General features: G+C 40.4%; 1 protein-coding gene across 1 annotated transcript in view; it reads right to left on the reverse strand.

Annotated features, from left to right (window-relative positions):
• Positions 1-24,092, reverse strand: part of LOC104965473 (UDP-GlcNAc:betaGal beta-1,3-N-acetylglucosaminyltransferase-like 1) — a 32,916-nt gene that overhangs the window by 5,871 nt on the left and 2,953 nt on the right. The window contains 4 exon segments of the mRNA XM_010794428.1: positions 292-420; positions 498-593; positions 22,080-22,175; positions 23,180-23,245. Of these exon segments, the coding sequence (XP_010792730.1) occupies positions 292-420; positions 498-593; positions 22,080-22,175; positions 23,180-23,245 (387 nt within the window).

Here is a 24,092-nt window from a genome sequence, read left to right on the forward strand (position 1 = left end):
TAGGTTAGGTTAGGTTACGTTACGTTACGTACGTACGTACGTACGTACGTACGTACGTACGTACGTACGTACGTGTAGTAGTAGTAGTAGTAGTAGTACGTACGTACGTACGTAGTAGTAGTGTGTGTGTGTGTGTGTGTGTGTGTGTGTGTGTGTGTGTGTGTGTGTGTGTGTGTGTGTGTGTGTGTGTGTGTGTGTGTGTGTGTGTGTGTGTGTGTGTGTGTGTGTGTGTGTGTGTGTGTGTGTGTGTGTGTGTGTAGCTGAGCAGGGGAAAGGGAGTGTGGGTGATACTGACTCTGTTACAGAGTGTGTGGTGGCCTTCTCGTGGTAACGGTACACCAGCAGGCACTGGTCGACCCTGGCCATGCCCCCTCCCTGACGAAGACTTTGGTAGAAGAAGATCAAGTCCTCCGGGACTCCCTGGGGAGGAGGAAGTGAGAGTGTGAAACACACACACACAGTGAGGAGGGTCAGGGACACTTTGGGTGAACTCTCACCTTGCCCCCCTCATCAAACGGTCCAACCTTCAGGTACCAGTTCCTCGAGCAGAACCACGTCGGCATGACAACTGTTGGCCCATGAGAGGTGTACACCTGAAACACAAATTCAGTCTTTAAATAGCAAAAATCTCTTTATATAATATAATAGTGTTCTGGACACACTGCACGTGTACATACTGGTGGTCACTGCGAACAAACACTTTTAAGGACTTATTTTTCTCTGCCATGAAAATTGAAGCCTTTAGCCGCTTTCACACCAAATACTTTGCCGTACTTAGTGCTCAGCGGCCAGCACTTAGTACCCCCATGGAACTAAGTACAGATCGCGTTCACACCGCAATAAGTTCCCTGAGGGAAGATTACGCAAATGAGCCGCTGACGTCACTTCTTCTTCTTCTGCTTCGGGTTTACTGGCAGGCCGCAAACCACTTCACGGGGTATACTGCCATGCGAAGTCCCCTGCCGTAAGTCCCCGGAGTTGGGAACTTCCGAGTAAATCGCCAGACCGCCGACACCTCCTTAGCAAATTTTGCACAAGTACACAGTGGAAGAAAAAACTGATATACTTAAATAAGGCCTTAGACGTGAGAAAAAGGGAAATGTAACCATGGATCAATGCACCTGGATACAAACTGTAGTATTAGCTGAGAGTATAAGTATACTTTTTTTTTAAATATTGATATCACTTCATATAAATAGTGTTAAATGTGAACATTAAAATAAGTCTGAACTCAGGCTTGAATAATCAAATCCTGCAAGAGTTATCATGATATATAAATACAACCACAACCTGCAGGTTGTCTCTCACCACACCGAGCAGGAAACAGAATTTAGTGTCAGCTCCACTTTATAAATAAAATAACTTTGTTTCGTGTTTAGAAAACATAACATTATATAAGCTAGAACCTGACCAGGGTTTGGCAGACAGACGGCTCTGGGAAATTTCACATTTGTTTTTGAACAAACAGTACATTGCAGAAAGACTCAAGACAAAACAGGTTGGAGTTCAGCAGCATGTCTCACACCTTCCTGGAAGGACACATACCTCCATCCTCTGGCACATGATCTTATACTAATGACTTTGTTTGGGCCCATTTCTCATCTAACCCGACAACACCAGGACCACATGACCGTATCTATATTTCCCCCTCTTCTCACCATTCCAGTTCTGCATACCCCTCTCTCCAGACCCTCACCCCTACTTGTACCTCCTTTCCTCTGCATGTGTGTATGTTTGTAGTTTTGTTGCGTTTTGAATCCGAGGGTCATTCCAGGTTGAGATGTTTCTTGCTCCAGCTATGTCACTATGAGTGTTCTTGGTTAAAGTTGAAGACAATTGCAAAGTTAAATGAAACACAGATGAAGAAAATGGAGGAAAACATCTGGATTCAGCCAGTCAAACAGCTGGACAGAATCTAGAAAGTTTGTGTGTGTGTGTGTGTGTGTGTGTGTGTGTGTGTGTGTGTGTGTATGCATACAACACACACACAACTCCTCTCCCTTCTGTTGTAATATTGCAACATTTTGCAGATGTAAGCTGTGGCCAAAAGCATGAATAAGAGGAATACGAATGAGTTCTGGGAAACCAGGGGACACAGAGAGAGAGAGAGAGAGAGAGAGAGAGAGAGAGAGGATGTGAGTCAGTGAGAGAAGATGTGAGTCAGTGTCAGAAGTCAGAGGGTGAAAGAAAAGCTATATGAATATAAAATTTGGTCAAACTGTGTGACAGCTACGAATACTGACCAGTTGACTATGGAGTCGTAAAAAGACCAAACCGTGTAAGTTTGTCAAGGGTACAAATTATACAATTTGTACCATTAAGAATGTGTATCGTTTACCTTAACAATCTTCGTTTCTTCTTTCGTTGTCTGTAATTGTATGTGACAAGAAAACAGAAAGTCACGCTATCGCATTCTTGTTCCGTCACAGAGTCTGACACCCCGTTATGAGACACGAAAGTCCTACGCCACTCACACACACACACCACACACACACACACAACACACACACACACACACACACACACACCACACACACACAACCACACAACACAACACACACACACACAACACACACACACACACACACACCAACACACACACACACACACACACACAACACACACACACACACAACACACACCACCACACACACACACACACACACACAACACACACACACACACACGCGTGTGCACACACAGCCCTGTTCATACCAAGTGAAGTGACAGGTCCTCAGAAATTTATTGTGTATGTCATTCACACATTTTGATTATTCCCTCCGTATAATAAAACGGTTTATATGTCCGGACATGTAACTGGCAAATGTGTGTCTGGAGTCACCTTAAAACCTGTCTGGACAGTCTCTCGTACTGATTACTCGCCTCTCGTTCCAGCAAAGTAATCAACAAAATACATAACTAAAAAAATATGTCGGTAACTAGGCAGAAAGAACCTTTGTCATAAATACAGTGACTAGACCTTCCGTACACAACAATCTAGTTGATTAGTTACCGGTTTTGTAGTCTTCGCACTAGAGACAAATCTAGATAAAGATTGTCGAACATCGTATGCCTAATTAAGTTTACCAAAAGTAAAATTATTTTTATTTTATGGTTTCTGTTATTCTAACGAAAGATCTTGAGCGTACGTACACGAAGACATAAACAGTAAGATGAAAACTGTGACAATATATGACCAAAAGCGGAATTTGTTGGATTTAGTTTGTCATGGATATGGAATATAAAAAATAGTCGTAAAAAAGAAACGTGCCTTTATAGTCCTTTATAACAATTTATGTATAGAGACAAAGGTAACAGATAAAATAAAAAGACAAAACCATGCGTATACGTATTAACCCTAACCCTAACAATAATAGTTGATTAAACTTCATCGACGATTTGTGGTGTGGGGGAAAACGCAGAGATAGATCGACGTTTCGATCGGTAATCGGTCATGACCAGACAAATAGTTCGATCCGAAATTCTGTTTTTAGAGCATAGGGATATATCAAACTAGGTATAGAGCTATTGCGATATATAATTTATATACGTACTAACGATTCTATTTTGTTATTTAACAGTATATTTATTCACATATATTTTTGGCACCAATAATTCGGAAAAAACACACTACTGACGAGGTTTACTTTTAATGACTCGTACAAAGACTCATAAAAACGTTATACTGTATGATCATTTAAACTAAACCATATACGAACAAGTGTAAGTTTGGTATGTTGTGTTAACAAATAGTTTTATATGGAGTTATATCCTAATATTAAGGAAACTTCTACTTTTTATAGTTTAAACCTCTTAATGGTTAGATTTTCAATAAACAAGTTCGTACACACACGACATTTCTTTGTGGATTTCTCACTAACTAGTTCATAGCAGTACTCTCACGTTATCAGATGTTTTCCCGACTCATTTTTCAGGTTGATCTCGCCCATACTAAAAAACGTATTTCATTCGGACTCACACATGAACAAAAACGACTGACTTATTTAGTCTATTACATTGCCAACAAACACAAAACTTAAGTAAAAAACAAAATGGGTCCTACTCATAACGAAGGGGTTTCTCACCAGAACGTCATACTGCGGAGACAGGAGGTGGGTGAGAGACATTCAGGAGGGAGTTCATAAACGACATGAGTGAATGGGGGGGGGGTGGAAAGAAGTAAAGAAAAGAGGAGTAAGGAGGAGGGGAAGGGTAGAGAGAGGAGACTAGGATGACTGGTTTAGGGAGGGTTTTATATGCACAACAACCGGACGACACCAACACACACACACACTTAGGGACTCACCGAAGGTGTGTCACACTCATAGGTACCAACTACGCAAAGACACCGGGCGGTCCAGTCTCCAGTTTCAACACACACACTCCCGTTCATCCCTCTGTCGGACCTCTGTCGTCCGAACACGGGACGTGTTTGTTGTACGGGGTAAGACAATACCGCGTTATAAAAAATATCAAGAACATGTATTCCATACAAGACAAAAAAGTTGAAACATATTTTAGAATTAAGAAATACATTTGGCGGAGAAATGAAAATAACTGAGACAGAAGACTTCTACCGACCACGGACAACAGAGCTTTTCCCTTGTTCCCTACCGTCAATCATATGTACTACGTTACGTTTTTGCATTTCTGGAACAAGGTACAACGAATGAAACGGTCAACCATAAAAGCAACTAATAAGTCAATTACATACCAACGGATTTTTTTATTCTTCTCGCGCTTCGGTATTCGGCCTCTTCCACCTCACACACTTTCTCAGTATACAACATTCCTTGATAGGTTATGGTATTTGTCTATCTTTAAAAAGTATCTGCTCTCTTTAGCACGTTTTACCAGTGTAGTAAAACGACTACTTACTAACTTATAAACTAACGGGAGGGGCGCGGAGCAATAAACTCGTAGACGAACGTAATGTTTACAAGAATTTTAGACTTGTTGTTAAGTTTGTGCTACTAGACACACCAACACATCAGACAACTTCCTGAAATTTACATTGAAAAAATAGACTTCCGAAGATTACTTTGGACAAATGAAAAAGGTTTAACGACTATCAAGTTACACAATGAATAGTCCTTTTGTCAAAAAAAAACTGACAAAACACAAACACACAAATCGACTAACCACAGGTGCAAGTCTCAGGGACTCCGAGATGCCTCGTCAATGTGGGCGACCTAGTGGTACTAGAGAGTCCTAGTCGAGGAGTGTGTCCTTTATGGGCGTCAGTACAACAAGCCCACTCCCGTGAGAAACGGAGACTTACACACACATACACTCTCCAGGTACACGTCGTAGTTGGTCCAGTCCTATCCTTTGTCCTATGCATAGGACGGCGACGACAAAGGTGCCTTTACACCGCATAGATACATAGAGAGCTCCTGCGTCGAGGTGAGGACTGAGAGGTCAGCGGGCAGGTAGCCTCTTCTCGCGTGCGGCCGGACGCTCCCCAAGTCATACCTTTTACGAACACACCTCTAAGTAAACGTCTTTATTCACGACGTCCGAATAAAGTCAGTTGACGACTGTACAACACGAGTATAACATGACGTGTTGACACAAGTTCCAACGATGTATTTTGTAGAAAATATCTGAAAAAATAATTCGACAGTAACGAAGACGTGAGACGGGGTAAGTTAAAGTATACTTTATAAAATACGGATTACAAGAGGGAACACTGGACAATTCCGTATTTTGATAAGATACTTTAACTTACCCCGTCTCACGTCTTCGTTCTACTCGAGTATTTTTTCACTCTTGAGATTATAACTAAACCTTGTCATACAATGACAAGGTAGTTAATAATAATCATACAAGAGTCAATATATGTTTGTACAGAGACTTCACAAACCAGCTTTATGGTATGTCTAAGACAACATAACATCGTCGGGACAAAGGTTCACAGACTAAAGAGACAGTACAAATGAAGACATACCTTTTTCATGGGTGCGGGGAGACTCTCTTATAACCATTTTTCTTGTGTTTGTCGACGAGATCCTCCTCTCAAGTCCACTCATTCCACCCCCCACAATAGAACCACCCTAAACACGATACACCATATGTGTTCGGTTTTTTTGTAACACTGTAAGTATTTCACCAGAATTTTAGACTAGTCGAGTAAAAGTCATGTCCGCACAAAATATATTTTACCTAGGTCCAGTTTTTCTCTTCCCCAGAAGGGCATACAAAAGTCTTAGAGAAATGTGTCTACCTGATAGAATACACATACTTATATGTACTCTTCCCCTAAACGTATATCCACTGGATATTTTTTACTGCCAGACGAGGTCTCGTACACCATCGTCTCGGACAACACCCCGACACCGATCTAAAACTATTACGTGTTGCTACTTTCCTAAACTTACGCAGTCCTCGGTTCAAAGTGCGGTATAAGATAACCTTTCGATATACTGAGCGGATTAGTGTGAGTAGACCTTTCTTACCTTTGCACTGGGTCGTATATCGATTTGGGTCGACAATCGTACTGGGGTGTGCCGTGCCACAAGCAAGACGATTTGACCTCAATGATTATTATTAATATTGACCATAAACCAACCTGACAGCCCGGTGTTACGTAAGCCATTGGAGACACAACCTAAAATATGACATGTGTATTCGTTTTGGGCGATAATGGAGCGTCCCGTAACCGAATATAATTTCCTTGATACAACCCCCAACAAACAAATATCGACCGTGGCAAACCACCAAGTAATGTTCTCTACACCCAACCCACGACTTAAATAGGTCCACCTTGAGGGAAGATACAACGGTCGAGGGTGTTGTATGGGTAACGGTTGTTTTCAGGCGGTCCTACTTCGCGTAGAGAGGAATCTACGAACCAAACTTTGATGTTTAACACGAAGACCGATACACACGCGACGATGCAATCTTACCCATAACAGCACTTAATATTACCCGAAGAGCGCGATACACTACGGTTGCCCATACGATACAACACCATCGATACCACATACCTCCTCTGTCCTGTGCGGACCGTCTCCTCAGTTACGGCGCCGCTCCGACCTCTCCTATCGTGCAGGTCGTCACGTTTCGACACACTAAATACATATAAATGCAAAGACGATTTTAACTAATGGTGTCGCGGACAAAGAAAAACAAATGAGACCAGAGATCCGTAGCGTAGCTAATTTTTTATGTCACGGAAATTTGACGAACTGTCTCGGCACAAAATAAATAGACAATGAATGTCGACAATAAACCTTATCAATAAAATTCCACGATAAGTTTAGAACTTTTTAGAAATGGTGAAAATTAATTAATTAATAAATGAAAGTGGCTATTATTCTTCCCCTGTGAGATTGGTGAATTTCTACGGTACTACTCTGGGATAAATGCACATCGATCTCTTACCTTGACGATGGCACGGCCCGACAGACTTGTTTTGTGTGGCAGTGGTTCCTACATGTTTGTGTTGGAGTCCTGTGTGGTGCTGGTGTCTGGTGTGTTGTGTGTGTGGTGTGTGTGTGTGGTGTGTGTGTGCTCGTGTGTGTTGTGTGTGCGTGTGCATCTCAGCGGTCTCTGAGGAATGCCGTCCGTAAGGACGCTATGAAATACACCTATAATTCAAGTACCATCGTACCTCTTCTCCTAGTACGGTCCAACTAAGACGCGCTCGAACTTCGGTCGAGGAGTGAAGAGGAGTTGTAAAAGAGGAAAGAAGGTGAGATAGACGGAAATGAACGGGTCAGAACGAAGCCCACTCCTTTGTATTAGTCGAGAGACTCAAATTTGGTTCTCTAAATGAGACTGCAGTCACCGAGCAAATTGACTAGGTCTCCACCCTTGGGCTACACAAGTAGACATCCTATAAATCAATACCAATAGTGTTGGNTGCTATAGTAACAGCACTCCTATCACTGTCTTTGATTGCGGGGATATTTTTTTTACCACACTCATTGAATAACTCTCTTAAGGCCATGCAGTGCCTTAAGAGGTGTGTGTGTGTGTGTGTGTGTGTGTGTGTGTGTGTGTGTGTGTGTGTGTGTGTGTGAACTGTTTTTGTCATCCTCAAGCCTCCACTGCTTTTTCATGTGTTGTTAGTCTCCCTCTAAGCTTAAGAGTGTATTGAATTACTCAGAGATTTATTTTTTTGCTATACAGTAAAGGTTGAAGATTTCCCTCACAGAAAATCCAGTTTTTTTAAATAAAGTCCATACTTTGTTGTACAGTATATTGGTCTTTTTGTAGCTGAGAGCATTACGGTCTAAGCCTGTTAAGCATGGATAGTGAAGATTACTCTTTCTCTCAGACAAACAAACTGTAGGCTGAGTTCCAAACTGACATAGATACAGGCAGAAGTACACACACACACACACACACACACACACACACACACACACACACACACACACACACACACACACCAATACACACATAGAACAATACTGTACCAGAATTTCGACCAGCCAGCAGACTTAATCTTCCAGTAAGATGTAATGTTAAATATACACTCTGCCTGTTTGTTTGTCCTGGACTTGATCATTGTTACATTTAATGTGGAAACAAGTTGTGTGGAAACATGTTTCATTTCATGGACTAATTTCAGTAGAGAACACTTAATATTGCTGAAGGCACTCAAAAAGTATATCCCAAAAATGGCTAGGATTGCAGCAGTAGGCAGCCTGGATTTACATTGGTTATCAATAGTGATTTTGATTCACTGCAGAAAAAGAGTTTAAACAATTCCTGCACCACGTTGTTGCCCATCAAGGTGTTCAGGATGTTATTAATCAGTCATTGTGGCGGCAAATATGCCAACTTCTGGCAATGTACACTGCTTCGGTTTGTTGCTTGCCCAGTTCAGTGCTTTCATTGTCACTCATGATAGTTTCTAAGTAATGTTTGGATATTTGTGTCTGTGGCCACTTTCTGTATTGAAAAGAAAAGTGCTTTAGTATTTGTTTTAAATTCACTATTTGTAGAACTATTTTTAATGATGAATTGAAAGAGCTTTATCCGGGTCACTGCCCGTGTGTTTACTGAGATGCGCAACATCGAGAGATATTCATTATTCATTGTAGTTAATTACTTGATGTGTTCAAAGTAAGAAAATGTTGCTAACATGCCAGAGAGTTTTATACCAAAGAGAATTGCAAATCATCAATTATTTGTTAGCAAGTGTATGAGGACCCTTACTTCCACAAAAGGCACATTTCACCTTTCTAAGTTGCCTCACTTAAACCTTGGATGGACTGGAGAAAAAAGAGGATGAAGAAAAAACGATGTCCCAAACCTGAACAGATCAGATATCAACTGCACCTGAGCCAAGAAATTCAGACTGTCGACAAACATTTAACTTTTTGAGAATAAAGATCTAATAATTACAGGATTTCAGAACAACTCTACAGTGGATTAGTTTGTCGTTTCTGTCAAAGGAGTTTCTCTGTCATTTATAATTCAAGAGAAACCAATATTGCACGGGACAGGAAAGATTAGAGCTGTAAAAAGATTGCTGCCCCCCTTTTCTCATCTCGTATTCTCACCCTTTTTTCTCGTCTTCTTGGAGGAGAGTAGTTCAAAGAAGACATGATGTCTTCTTTGAACTACTCTCCTCCAATCCTTCCCCTCACATGATCCCACTTTCTTATGTTTCTTCCACACCACACCATATCATTGTGTTGCATTTGTAATGGAAATATGCTTCTAGACTTTCACACTCTGCAATAAATCCATGAATTATAGAATAAACTAAATAAAACTAGCTAAGCAATGTTCCTCCTTTTTTCTTTTGACGAGAAAAGGTTTAAAAAAAGTAGCCTCTGTTTTCAAAGTGAATCTTGAGCAGCTGCTGTAGCAGTGACAGCTTCACTCTACAGTCCCCACTGTCAGGGTTGGCTTTGTGTTTTCTTTTGTGCATATTAGTATTCTTACATGATGCCTCTTGCTTTTATCTCCCTTAGCTATGGAGCTGAGTGAATACTGCATGCTCCCCTTTGCTCTCAGTTGTCTTCAACTACAAACATACACACAAAAATCTATTTTTTGAGAACTGTATAGTACAACCACTGTGTAACAATTCCACTCTGCAAACAGTGCTTGCATTATTTGCTTTTCCTTTTATAGAATAGAAAATAAAATTGTGTCTCAAATCAGCCTTTTTTTGTCTATACTGTATCTCAGTACTCAGTACTCTGAGACAAATATATGATATTATCTATTATGATGGTCAGGACATTCATTTAGATCCATTATGTCATTTCATTCAGTTTCATCCCACAGGCCATAAGAAAGTTAAACACCTGAACTTTTGAAAGAATATACGTCATTCATCTGTTTGCAACTCATATATCATATCCAATTACTGTATATAGACTATTCTGCACAGTTTCTATTATATTCTGTTTCTATGATATTAAATCAAATTAAAGTTATTTTATTTAGTCTGTGACCTAAGAATTTCATTGTCATAACTACACTGTAGCTATGCACACATGACAATAAAAGCCTTGAAACTTGAATCTTACTTTTGATAAACCTGGGGAGAAAAAGCTGTTCTGTGAGCAGGGGTTTGAGAACGTAGCCAGAATGGACATGAATTTAATATGGAGTGGTGTTTCTGTACTTTAGGTTTGTGTGTCTATTTAAAATGCAGTGCCCCTGCAGCAGGACAGCCTCTGTACAAAGCAGCTGGGAGACGGAGGTCAAGGCTCTCGCTCCAGCCTCTCGCTCCAGCCTCTATATAAGTGGCTGTCAACAAAGCACAGACAGACAGAGATTCAGGAACACTGAGTGCCAGATAAGGGTGTTTGCTGACGTGACAACACAGAGGAAGAGGCAGTTGTCCTTTTTTAATTTGGTAATGATTGTTGATGCCTGAATTTCTAGTAAGAGCTTTATTGCATAAAACAAAACAGCTAATGCTTCTGCTAAGATCATATAAATGGACACTCCCTGAATCCATGGCACCTCATGCTAATTGTTATTTGGACAATAACATTGTATATGTAAATCAGCTTCTACACATTTGTTTATTGACAGAGTACTTACAAGTTAATAATTGAATCATATTAACCGCAACAGTTCCAACTGTGTGTTGCTCATCAGTAATACTGTTGGGTCTGATTGATCACGCCATCAGTTAGTGTCACGACCATTTTCCGCATCACTGTCAGACCGGCTGAGCAGACAAGTCGCCTGGCATCTGAATAGGCTTCACTTTAGAATATGACAGCTAAATGCTGACAGGGCATACCTGATGAGTTGAAAGCACAAAGTAGCATCATGTGAGTGAGTTGAAGTCACAAGAAGACGGACAGAACATTTTGAACTGTGTACTTTGTTGGTAGCATGGATAACCCTTCACTACACAATGTGGTAGGTCTGAACTCCTTGTGGATTTCACACGCGAGTAAATGCTTTTTCCCACATGGCATAAGCAATGGGTGTTGGTGTAAATGTGGGATTATCGATACTGTAAATAGGGATGTCACAACAGCGTCCTGTCAAACTGTTTAAATCCAGAAGGATATATAGCACAGGAGTCTTGTTGTGCGTCCTCAACAGTTTTCTCCTCTGCTCCCTCTCTGCATAACAGCTGTTTGCTGTCGTTGCATCCACCTCTGTCTCCCTCTCTTCCCGCTAACCAAACACTCGCTCCACAGCACAGAAGACACTCACTTGACACTTGTGATCAATTATTTAGTTAAATCAATACGATGCAAGCAGGAGACTCACATTTGTATTGAGAATTTTAGACTGCTACTTGTTTTAGTATCAACCAATGCATGTAGTATTATGACATCCCTAAAGCTAACCATACACTTGTCTTCATGGTACAGCATCTGTAATGTGGCATGCACCATGTGCAGGTGGGCTTGAGCATTACTTCCACGTCTGCATGAGGTTTAGGTTGTACTCATATCATGGTGATGCCTTCCTGTCCCCAGAGCACACCCATGACCCACTACACTGGCTCTCTGTGTTTATTGCCTAAGCAGTTGTGACACTTTAGAGCATGTGTGTTTTACAGGCCAGGTCACATTATGCCAGTATATGATCCTCTTGAATAACCATTATGTTGGTGAAAATGTTAATTACTACTCACCCATGGCACAGTGTAGTGTAGGCCAGCTGTGAGGGACCAGGGGCTATGAGACCATGTGGTAATGAGTGTAAATATAGGGCAGTGAAAGTGTCTGACATGCATTTGGACAAGCTGTATGGCTCACACATGGATGCACTTTAGGTATTGAACAGGGCATTGAGCGGGTATACCTCCATTTTATGAAGCTAGGGCAAATCGTATCATAAAAGGAGGAGAGAAAGTAACAGAGAATAGCCAGAGAACATAGTGAGTAAAAGAGGAAGGGAAGGCGGCAAATTGTCTCTGTAATTTCTGGCATCCTACCCAGGCTTTTATCAGGTACTTTCAGATAATCCCCCCTGTGGAGAAAGAGACAAGAGCCTCCTGGGAGAACTGAAATACAAAAAGGAGCCGTTATCATCTTTTCCCCTCTACAGTAGCTGAAGTTGCTCATCCACTCACTTTGCTCCTCTGATTGGCGATCTCTTACAATAGGCTGCACATTAATCGGGACACAAGTCCAAATAGGGCCATATTAAAAGGAAAGTCTGAAGGTGAGGGCTGAATCCTGAACAAGGGTCTCCCTCAATATCAGGAGGTTCCCACCAAGTAAACAGCTACTGTTATATACTGCAGTGAAGTTATGTTGTTGGTATGGTCATGTCACAGGTTACTGACAACCTGTGACATCACATGACAACATTTATAGTTTGTTGGATTGTCTTTTATGTGTAACATTGCAAATATAAGATTACTCTCATTCATTATGTACTGTATGTTTAGCTGAGTTTTGATTGATTTGGCTACAAACGTTTTTTAGCCAGAAAAGAATTGAATTTGTACCAAATGCAGAACCTATTCAATGGCGCTGTTGAAGAGTCATTTCTAATCACATGTAGTGCAGATAAGGACACCTCGTGCTGAGCTTCAAAATGAATCTGCAGGATATTTTCTTGGTTTAACAAGTTGGTAACTTGCCATAGATTCCCAGAGTTGATTAGTGCTGCTGTTTCTTTCTCTGCTGCGCTGAGATTAGACACTGTCTTCCATTTCCTCTCTTTCGTTCTCTTATCTGTTCTTTGTTTGTCGTCCCTCTCTTTTGTCTAATTGATTCAGCATAGCATGGTTACCCCTCATCTTAACTGTAGTATCCACAGAAACTGCTTTGACTACCAATTAAACTTGTTGCCAAAGTTTAGGGTCTAGAAGTACAACTAATGAGTAAATAGCTTATTCTATAAATGTGTTCAATCATTGCCATTGGTGGACACCAAATTGTTCAGCTTGCAAATCTTGGTATACCTTAGAGTTATACAAAATACACTAAGTATCACAACCTCAGCAAACGTAGCCTTAGACTGATCAAATCTGGCAGTTAAAGAAAAAAGGACACACATTACATTTGAACAGAAATGATAAAGTGTTGACCAGTTGCAGATAATGCAGTATTTGTTGTTATTTTGAAACAGAGACTCTGAATATTCTGACTAGTTTGTTCATGGTTAACCATCATTTTGGCTGTTCAGTCATATTTTTCTTGTTTTCCTTGGAATATTTCTGTGAAAGTAAAGCGCTGACACTGTCAACACCACGGACCTCAACTATTTTTGATATTTAATGAGGAGTTGAGGTGAGACACAGTAAAGTATTATTTGATGAGCTAGATATTGTGACTACTAGAGATGGTAACTGCTGATTCATTGGCCAAAATAAGTATAAAATGACTAAGACACATATGTTCTTCTGAAGGAAAACAAGACGTGTGTGGTGTGCTCAAAACTTTGAATTAATGAAGAGATTGATGTGATCCGTAGTTATTTAAAGACTTTACATTTCGTCTAGCATCATTCTGAGTGCCCGTCAGCACTTGGTGGTAATTCTTGTGCACATGTATCTGTATGTCATTTCCTATTTTTTGTTTCCTCCGATTGTATCTTGCTCTTAGTGTTACCCTTCCTCCCTGGAGAGCACAGGTTGCTTTGAAGTAGATCCCAATAGTTGATGAGCTGCATTTGTTTGTGCTTGCGTACACGTGATGGATTTTAGCAGTGAACTCACATTGTATCTATGGAGATAACTGCCGAACATGAAACTTAATCTGGACTGTAAAATTGTTAATATTAGTGAGGCACGACCCGTACTGATGTAGAAAACATAAAAAAATACTGAAGCTGCTTGGGGCCTTTAATGTTTTTTGGAAAGAACATGCTGGATCAGATTTAAGTTGTCCGTTTGTTTTGCCCCTCAAGCTAATTGTAGCTACCGTAGCACCCGAGCAACAACAGAAACTGCCGGGTCTAAGGCTGGAAACAAATACATGGATTTGTACTTCACAAAATAAGGAGCATGTATTGCACATTAAGCGACTTTCCCAAAAAAAAATTGTAACAACAATAGCCTAGGGTAATGCCTCCCAGTACACAATCACTAACAATGAGCTCAATCAGAGCCCCTCATCCATCTCCTATCAGTGCCATTGATTGGCGTTTCTTTGTTAGTAGGTTATTAATTAATGGCACATTTTGCCTATCCTGTCTGTCAAAGTCTGACAAAACAATTCTTATGAGGTTGAGGGATGACTAATGTATCTCTCTAGATTCAAGGACATGCAGGTGCTGGTGATTGTAAGGCTCATTATCTTCATTAACTTTTAAATGTTGGAATATTAAGTACATACACTATCAAGGATGTTACCACTGGTCTCCCCCCCACCCATCAGACATGATTGCGTGATTAACCCGTTTAATTTTTGCTGACTGTCGCTTTTATGTGTAGAACGATTTCACCTACTGCTGCGTGCATGATGTGGCACTTATTCATTTTTTTACTTCAGGCTCCACGACCAATACAATCTTACAATAAGCATAAATCATCAAAAGTCATTAAAAGATATTAAAAAAAAAGGCAGTGTTCTTCCCAGAATACAACAACTAAAATCCTGGCTAACGCACAGTACAATAGCACACAATCATATGTGACTGAAACTTGGCAAATAAAAGATTACATTCAAACAGATTAAGGTACTTCTCATGTTTTTCCAATTTCTTTTGAATTTCAATAAACTCTCATGACCTGTGTAGGAAGATTTTACTCCACTTGCAAATCATTCCCATTCCCAGCAGCATGTGGATGCACAGGCTTGGATAATGAATACAAATACTCTACCCTACTCACTATAAGTGATTGCTACTTAAAGTGATAGAAGATCAGTGCACATCTGGTTAATATAAAATTATCCTCACCCATCTTTAACAGTTTCAGGCTTTTCTGCACTATTTTCTTCAAGCTGGGAACATGATAGAGTTTTTGACTTAGTCAGGAAGAAAAAGAAGCAGCATCTAAAGCAGGAGACATAAAAGACATGCAAAGATTTTGCATGATTTTTTAATATTGCCAGAAGCTAAAATGTTTCAACATGAAATTGAAGGGAAACTGTCTTACTTAATTTCTTAATTTAAATGAAGATGAGTTGGTTAATAACATAATAAAGCAGTTATTTAGGGATGTATTTTTATTTTGAGTTTCCAATTACTTGTTTTGCAAAGGAACAATTAGCCATTCCACCAGCGCTGCAGAGAGCTTTGATGGATGACAGGCTTTCATTCCATTGTTGGTCTTTTTCTGAATATCAGGACAATTTTCTGTGTATCATGGTGACTTGTAAATAATTATTCTAATGGATATGGTGCACATGTGCGTGAATGTGTGTGTGTGTTACAAATAGAAAAAAGATATCAAGTGGGAGAAAATATGAAAAGTTTATTAAGCCCCTCTCAGAAGCAGAAACATCGGCTTTGGCTTTTTATCAGTGCTCTGTATAACAGGCAATAAAATACAAATCAATCGGATCCAGCTGATTACTGGCAAATCATCACCGAGCCACTTCAAGGCAGTATTGGAGGCATTGTGCAGGATACACAAACACACACACACACACACACACACACACACACACACACACACACACACACACACACACACACACAACTTACGCACACAACCTCAAAGCCCCTCATGTGTGCATTGGCTGCCAGAGCTGTCTTTGTATCCCATCACCATAACAACTGCCTCAGAGAACATCTGAAAAAAAGAGAAAAGCCAAAGTGAATTTCTCTCACTCAGTTTGACTTGGAGATGGTGAGAGGAGCGGTCGGCAGCTCCCCGCAGCATGTCAGTGTGGTGTGTGTGAAGGCGGGCTGCAGATGACTTGGTGTGAAGAGCAAGGGAGGATATGATGTGCAATTCGGAAAGTGTAGGGTGTGACTTTTAAGAGCGAAGGATATACAATGGTGCCGCACATGGTGAGTGTTGAACATGGCAGCTGCAATCTGTTTGCATTCTTGCATGTGAGCGCACATGTTTGTATGTGTTTCTGAAGTAATTAAGTTGTGTCAAATGTATTTGTGTATATGTATCCAGAGGCTTTTGAACATGTGGATGTTACGTAAGGACTGACGCTGAGAAGCAGCCAATGCAATAGTAATGAAAGTTTTCTGCTCATTTGGTATACTGCAGATATTGTGTAGTTAGATCCTTGGGATACCTATTATTAGGTTATTAATCATGTTTTCATTGTTATTGTGTTCAGTGTCAAACTATAAGGTAGTAGATTTGTTTTAATAATACCTCTTTTTACTCCATGTCTTCTATAAGTACAGTACATAGTTATTAGATCATTTATGCGCCGTAATATTCTTTCTCAGCCCATGATAGATTGTTGCCTTGACACTTCAGACTATAGTAATCTATTATGAAATGTTAGTGCTGGTACCTTGCTCATAGCTTCATTTTTCACTCTACAGGCTTACACCCATCAGCAGAGGTGATGAATATGTTTAATCAGAAGTCACAAAGGAAATTAAGTGTTGCTGTGTGTGAGCACAGTATGTGTGTGTTCTGGGTTGGTGGAACCTGCACACAGGTTTCTGCTTGTTGTATGAAAATGATTTTCAACATCAGTGTTAGACCCGTTGATGTGACAATGTTGCTTCAAGGTACTGTAAAGTGTTCTACCCACAACGCTTAAACTACAATGGTGATGTTTGCTCACAATCTCATTTTCTAGGCATTACCATCCAAAGGAAAGCTCTTTCAGATTTCTGCGTTACCTCTCTGCCTTTTCGTTGTCTCTTTTGGTCCATCCTATAATAGCTTATACACGTACTGCACATGGTCCATTTGCTTGGCATGACAGAACAGAAATAAAACCGTCAAACACACAAGCAGAGAGCAACGACTTTAGCTTTCATCTCTGAACTGCATTATTAAACATCTCCATCAACATGTGTCTGACATCAACCAATCACAGCTACCTCTTCCCTCTGCTTCCCCCTCTCCCCCCTCCCCCTCCCCTGTCTCCCTCCATTAGGCAAACCTGAAGAAGTTCATGGAGTATGTGCAGCTGAGGAACATTGAAAAGGTCTCAAGGTTCCTGGAGAAAGGCCTGGACCCCAACTTCCATGATCCAGATACAGGAGGTGAGCAGTGTGTGCAAAGAAAGGTCCTATCCCTTCTATACTTTAGTTATTTTTACTTCGCTTTTTCAACCTTGACTTTATTTTTGAATGACTTTACTCAGGTTCATTCATTTTCCTTTCTTAAATTGTGCTTTCTCTCTCTCTTTCTCTCTCTCTCTCTCTCTCTCTCTCTCTCTCTGTTCATTTGGTGTTTTTCACTAAAATGACCATTTTGAGGTTTTTCTGAAATAAGCCTTCTGCACGTTGGGTAAAGCTGGATTACTCTCTTTGCTAATCTCCTCACATTTATGAAAATGTTTGTCCAGCCATAAAGGAGATGTCCCTGTTGGGTGACCTGTTGGGAAGCGGGGTGAATAAGAATGGCTTGGGTTAACACCAACAGGAAGCAGTCACTTAGGCAGACCAGAGGGTGACAGTCACCAGGCAGTCATCCAGATGCAGAGTCACTGGAAAGTTATACCCACTGTTTTTACGAATGGAGCCGGCGATTTATGTCTGCAAATATTGACAGGTTCAATTTTTTAAATGTCAACCTTGTAAGATGAATGCACTGTAAAGTCACTGGAAATATGTTGATTTTTTAATTAGTTTGCTCACTCATCCTTGTGTTTGACAGAATGTCCTCTAACGCTGGCAGCACAGCTGGAGGGATGTGCAGAGCTCATCAAGGTGCTGAAGAGTGGGGGGGTGCATCTGGACTACAGAACAAAAGATGGCATTACTGCCCTACACAAGGCTGTGCGCAGCAAGAACCATACAGCGCTTATAGTGAGTATAACATGCACAGCCTCACAGTCACACACACAATCGTAGCAGAAAGCTGACTCCTCTCTTTTTCTTTCTTCTGCTACTCCAATTGCCCGCCTGCAAACTTTCCCTTTGGGAAGGCAGAGTTTGCAGGTAGGCAATCTCTGGCAGAGGGTGCTTGAGAAATCGAGCACAGAGGGAGCTTGAGCAATTACCAAATATGTGGGGATTAGCATGCTCTCTCTCAATGGGCTGGCATATTCAGAGAATGGCCTTGTATGTGTCGGGTTTGAGGAGGCTTGTAACCTAAATGAAAGGATTTATGAGTCATATAATTGATTTCCTGTTGAGCCAGAGCTGTTGAAAATAAAATTGGTTATTTCCGGTCTGTCAATATCAATATCCAAATATTCAATGACACTAAGCCGTCCAACATGAGTAAACTGTTGGTGATATTGGTGTAATTAGTCTTATAAAGTTCATACTCTGACTATTTGTTCCAAATAAAAGGTATATAGTAAGGGAAATATATGAGAATCTGCAAACTAAATCCTTACCAATCAATTTCTTCACTAATGTGTTTGAAAAGGTGTGTAGTAAGATGTATTAAAAAGTTGAAGTTCAAATCCAGTATGTTTTTTCGTAACAACTGCTCAAAGTTGAGGTACCGAATACCGATTTTCGAAAAATCTAAAATGTTCTGTTTGGCCTTGGGTAACTTGTGAGGGGTCAAACTAGGGGTTTTTCATGATTCTGAGTTGATTGCAATCATGTATTTTTCACTAAAATCATTCCTTGGTTGAAAAAAGGCCACGCCCACTCTTATATTTAAATTCAAAAGTAGCTTTATTTGTAGTTACAAGTGCTGATCACTTCAGGAGTCAATCTCTGAGTCTTCTCCAGACTCACCACCATCATGACCACAATTCTTGCATGAAATTCCTTTACAGACTCCACATGCTGAGATGTACTTAACGCCATTCCTCTTGCAGCTGCACCGCCGGTTGCTGCAATCTCCATTACAGTTGCAGCTTGTGAACTGCAGTAGCTCCTCAGGAGCCATGGGGTCTAGTGTTGGGACTGGCTCATAGCCATGTACACCTAATGTCCATCCATAGTCACTGGGGTTCAGAGACATACTCTGCAGAAGGATCCAGTCCTGGGTTTGTAGGTAGGCACAGAGAGAATGCTGTGCAGCTGCACCCTCTGTTGGAGGTAGAGTTTCTGGTTTGATCAGCCCTGCCGCTGCCTTCCGTGAGAACATGTTGTGTCGAATTTCACCCAAAGCAGTACCTGGTGCATGGTAAATGTAGTGGAAGATGGTAGTACCAGCCTGTATCACTGCATCCTTAGTAGCTTGTGTGTCAAGGAAGATGTCCATGTGTTCATCAATGTCCCCTGCACAGAACCTGCAAAAAAAATGCACTTTGAGATTTGTTTCAAATATAAAGTGAAATAGAAAAAAANAAAATGTGAGGAGAAGTGAGGAGCTGCTTCAAGCCTGCAGAATCAATGCATGATCTCATTCTCATGCTCCATGAAACTTAATATCACATAAATATCCAGGAATGCCTGCTAAGGAGTTATGCAGACTCTACGTGTGTGTGTGTGTGTGTGTGTGTGTGTGTGTGTGTGTGTGTGTGTGTGTGTGTGTGTGTGTGTGTGTGTGTGTGTGTCCAGGTTGTGTTGTATCCTTGGTGACGGTGTGTTTTGTTCAGACAGCAACAGTAGAGTTCCATCTCTACGTAAATAAAGGGTCTCATCATGCATCCTTTAGTGGTTAATGTCCCTTCTTATTATGGTGAAAGTAAAATAATTAATTATAAAAGTGGTAAAGATTTTCATTGAATAGCACCTTAAAATAACTATTCCACAGCTGAACAGATAAATAAAACGGATCTGTCAAAGCAGTTTAAAGGCACATGTATTTTTTAAATCGATGCTAGAGGACCAGAGTAAACAAAGAAAAAGGGCTGTGGTAATCAATTTAGCAGAAAACCTACAATATCCAGCATGCATTGTGCGTGCTGCACCACTATCCTCTCCAGCTCGCTGGGCTTGACTCTCTGCTGGGGTGTCCTTGTCTTCCTCCATACACCATAATCCCTCCACACTGAATACGTTGGCATACATAGCGAGAAGCCCCAAATATTATATTCCAGCAATACCCATTTAAGTAGCCGAGCACACAAAAACTGCAGAAGCACAATTTGTAGTTCAAACCAAAGCTCTAAAGCAGAGATGCGCTTCATCTGGCGGACTTTTGTTGGCAATGGGTATAAAGTTGTGGGAGCTGGCAACATAAAGGGAAGTTTAACATGATAAATTAGCAGTTAAAACCCACATTGTAATGATAAACAGCCAGTTAAAAAACAGCAACATGTTCCTTTAATTAGCCAATGCCCTGCGAGGTAATAGCTGGGTTTGCTTATGTGTACAGTATAATGTCAACACAAGTGTTACCAAATGCATTGTGGCCCGACAGTCCAAATACCGTATATTATTATATTCCCAGTTAGCAGACCAACACCGTGCCAGTGTGGGGTCATGCTATCAGCTGGGTTTGCTTATGCTGGGTCACGTTTCCATTCTTTCCAGATGAGTGTGATTAGGCGAGTCATATAGCTTTCCATGACTTGGCTGTGAAACTTGGCTCCTGACCATTCAAATCTTTTCCATCCTTTGCATTTCACCATCTGCCACAGCCACAACAGAGCTCTGGCTCCACCTGCTCTGGAGCAGCCGTCATTTTTTATAGGTCACCTATTATGCAAAATCCCCTTCTCATGTATTTTATACATAAACATGTGTCCCATCTGTGTAAAGAGATTCTGAACATTCCGGGAAAAAAGACCCCTTCTCTTTTTGTCCTGATCCATTTATATAAAAAGCTGTCTGAAAATGAGCTGATCAGATTTTAGCCACTTTATGATGTCACAATGTTTTTTTGGCTTGTGTAACCACTAGCCAATCACCAACCAAGATAACACCCGCCCACCTTATCACCTGAATCTCCTCCTAGAGCAGTTTGTGTTCTTTTTAACCAAATATCTCTCAGAGGGGCGTGGGTACTTTTTTTCATACAAAGTAACAGACAGAGAAATCAGCACTTTGGAAACAGGGCTGCTACAATGCACGATCTGTTTGGTATTTCGAGCCAAACACTTCAGAGACATGTTTTGTATATAACTGAGAACTCTAATATATTGATGGAACAGTATAATACTGTTCCATCAACATATTAGAGTTCTCACTTTTTTATGAGCTCATCATTTGCTTCTGCACTCTGCCCCATTCAATTTCATAAGAAATAGTTTTATGCCTTAAAGGTCACAAGGGGACCTTTAAGGCATAAAACTATTTCATATGAAATTGAATGGGGCAGAGTGCAGAAGCAAATGACGAGCTTATAAAAAAAGTCTATAAAGATGTTATTATGTAGCAACCTTGACACAGTTGTGCAGTACAATGAGCACAACATGTCAGCAGTTGAAACTGAAATAAGCCTGCAGCACTTATTTCTGCAAAATGATCTTTTCCACCACAAGCATTTTCCACTACTGACCCCCTCAGCAGGCGGTGTGAGCGGTTTCCTCCGATGGGAGCGGGACGGACTGAGAGGTCAGGAGTGGAGCTGCGTCCTCGGTCTAGTACACCGCCACATTTCCGTGGAAACAGCAGCGGCAGGTACGTATCCTGTTTCTATCTGACCTGGTTGATGCCTGGCACATGACCTCTCACATACACACACATTCAGAGGCAAAGTAGTGCCCGAACAACATGCTGCGGGTATTTACCTGTGTGAGGAGCTGATCCTGAGAGATCATGTTGATCCAGCGGGTGTAACGCTCCGTAGAGCCCTCAGGGACCCTCTGAACTTGACAGCCAATCAGCTAACACACAAACACAAAAACACGTCAAAATAAAAACGTTTCTGATAAGTACACATTGAAACTAATTTCAGCAATTTTGAAAAAGTAACAAGGTTTCATTAGAAGGCCTTCAGAATAAAAAGTTACATTTAAGTTTCAACAGACTAACAACCACACAGAATCATCGTGGTTTGAATTGTTGTTCAGATTTTAAGAACATTTGTATGAAGATTAAATAATTAATGGACTAAGCAATCAAATATTTCAATCATTCATCAAGCAAAATGATGTGAACTTTTGCAGATTTTCTTTGTCTTATGACAACAATTTCTATTTGTTTATGGTATTGGATAGTTTCCTTACAACATATGACCTCTTTCAAATGTCACTCTTGGCTATGGCAATTTATGATGCACAGTTTTCTTATTTTTTTCTAGGCCAAATAATTAACTGAATAATCAAGAAAATAAATGGCAAAGTAAGCAACATGAAAAGTCTTTAGTTTTGTTGCATCATGTATCTGAACTGCATCACTTGTTCCCTTTTCGAGACAAACCGGCCACATCTCAGAAGACAGAGCAATAAAAAGTAAAGAGGGGTTTACATAAAGAATTAAGATTTTATACAAAGTTGGAAAAAACAAGAACATATTATCGTACAAGAACTATAAAATATTGCAGCCATAACAGAAATGGGCATGTTGTTTGTGCAGGGCAGCAAGCCTGCTGTCTCCAGGCTGTCTCCCTCACTTCCCTCACACACACAACCTTTGACCTCTGACCTGGCGGGCCACAGAAAGCATCAACACCGGATACTCACACTGTGCTGGAAGCCAACTGCAGGGATTCACACACACACACACACCCACACGCAGGCCAACAACACGTATATTTTTGGGAGGGATTGGTCAGAGGATCAGAGGGAGAGAGAATGGGAAGGGGAAGGGAGAGAAATGAGGAGAAAAGAAATGAAGAAAGGTGGGGGGGGGGGTAAGTGAGTAAGCAAATACTTGAGGGAGGACTTACAGAGAGTGGGTGGAGGACAGAGGCGTCATACTGCAGACCAACTCTTTGGGGAAGCATAACATCATCCTGGAGTAAAACAACAAATGAATTCAAACACAAACAACGTTTACATTATTCTGATTATTCAGCATGTGAAAAAAGTACACACTAGGTTACTTTATGAAAAAATCATACCCGTCTAGTTTGGCTTTTACTCAGCCTTTTTGTACGGACGGTATGTGCACTCTATGACTGTATACTTGATCAATACTTTTAGGTGTTTTCTTTTAAGATCACACATGCTTGAACAAATATCTTTAGATTGGTAATTTCTCAATTTGATATTTTTCATCTTCAAAAGGAATTGATATCCTATATTAGGATATTTTGATAAACAATTGTGTTGTCTGGTTTGATGTGAACAAGCATATACCAAATCAAATGTACTAGTATGTTCATATTGCAAAAATAAATCAGAACATGCTCAGTACTTCTTCATTTGGCAAGTCATTCACACAAAAAAGGCTTTAAATAACCACGGGTTATTTATATACACTTATTTATTGACTAATTTATTGTTTTATCTAGCAATCATGCTATATTGTAATATATAGCGTTATCGAGATATGGATCAAACTATATAGGGATACGAGATTTTTGTCTTAAAGCCTAGCCTTGATAGAACAGACCAGTACTGGCTACTGGCTAGCTTTGCAGCTAGATAGAGACGCTAAAAGGGAGTTGTGGTGTTATAGCAGCTACTTCAAATTAGTTTAGATAATAACAATCCCAATCCCAATATGCATATGGTACCAAAAACAGAAATAATAAAATAGACAATGGAAACAGAGATATGTATTTAAACAATATTTCCCTGATATTTCCGTGCAAAGAAAAAATGCTGATGAAAAATATAAGGTATAAGGTAACTGTT

Source organism: Notothenia coriiceps, unplaced genomic scaffold (genome assembly GCF_000735185.1).
Source record: "Notothenia coriiceps isolate Sejong01 unplaced genomic scaffold, NC01 NC01_scaffold00037244, whole genome shotgun sequence".
Lineage (NCBI taxonomy): Eukaryota > Metazoa > Chordata > Actinopteri > Perciformes > Nototheniidae > Notothenia > Notothenia coriiceps.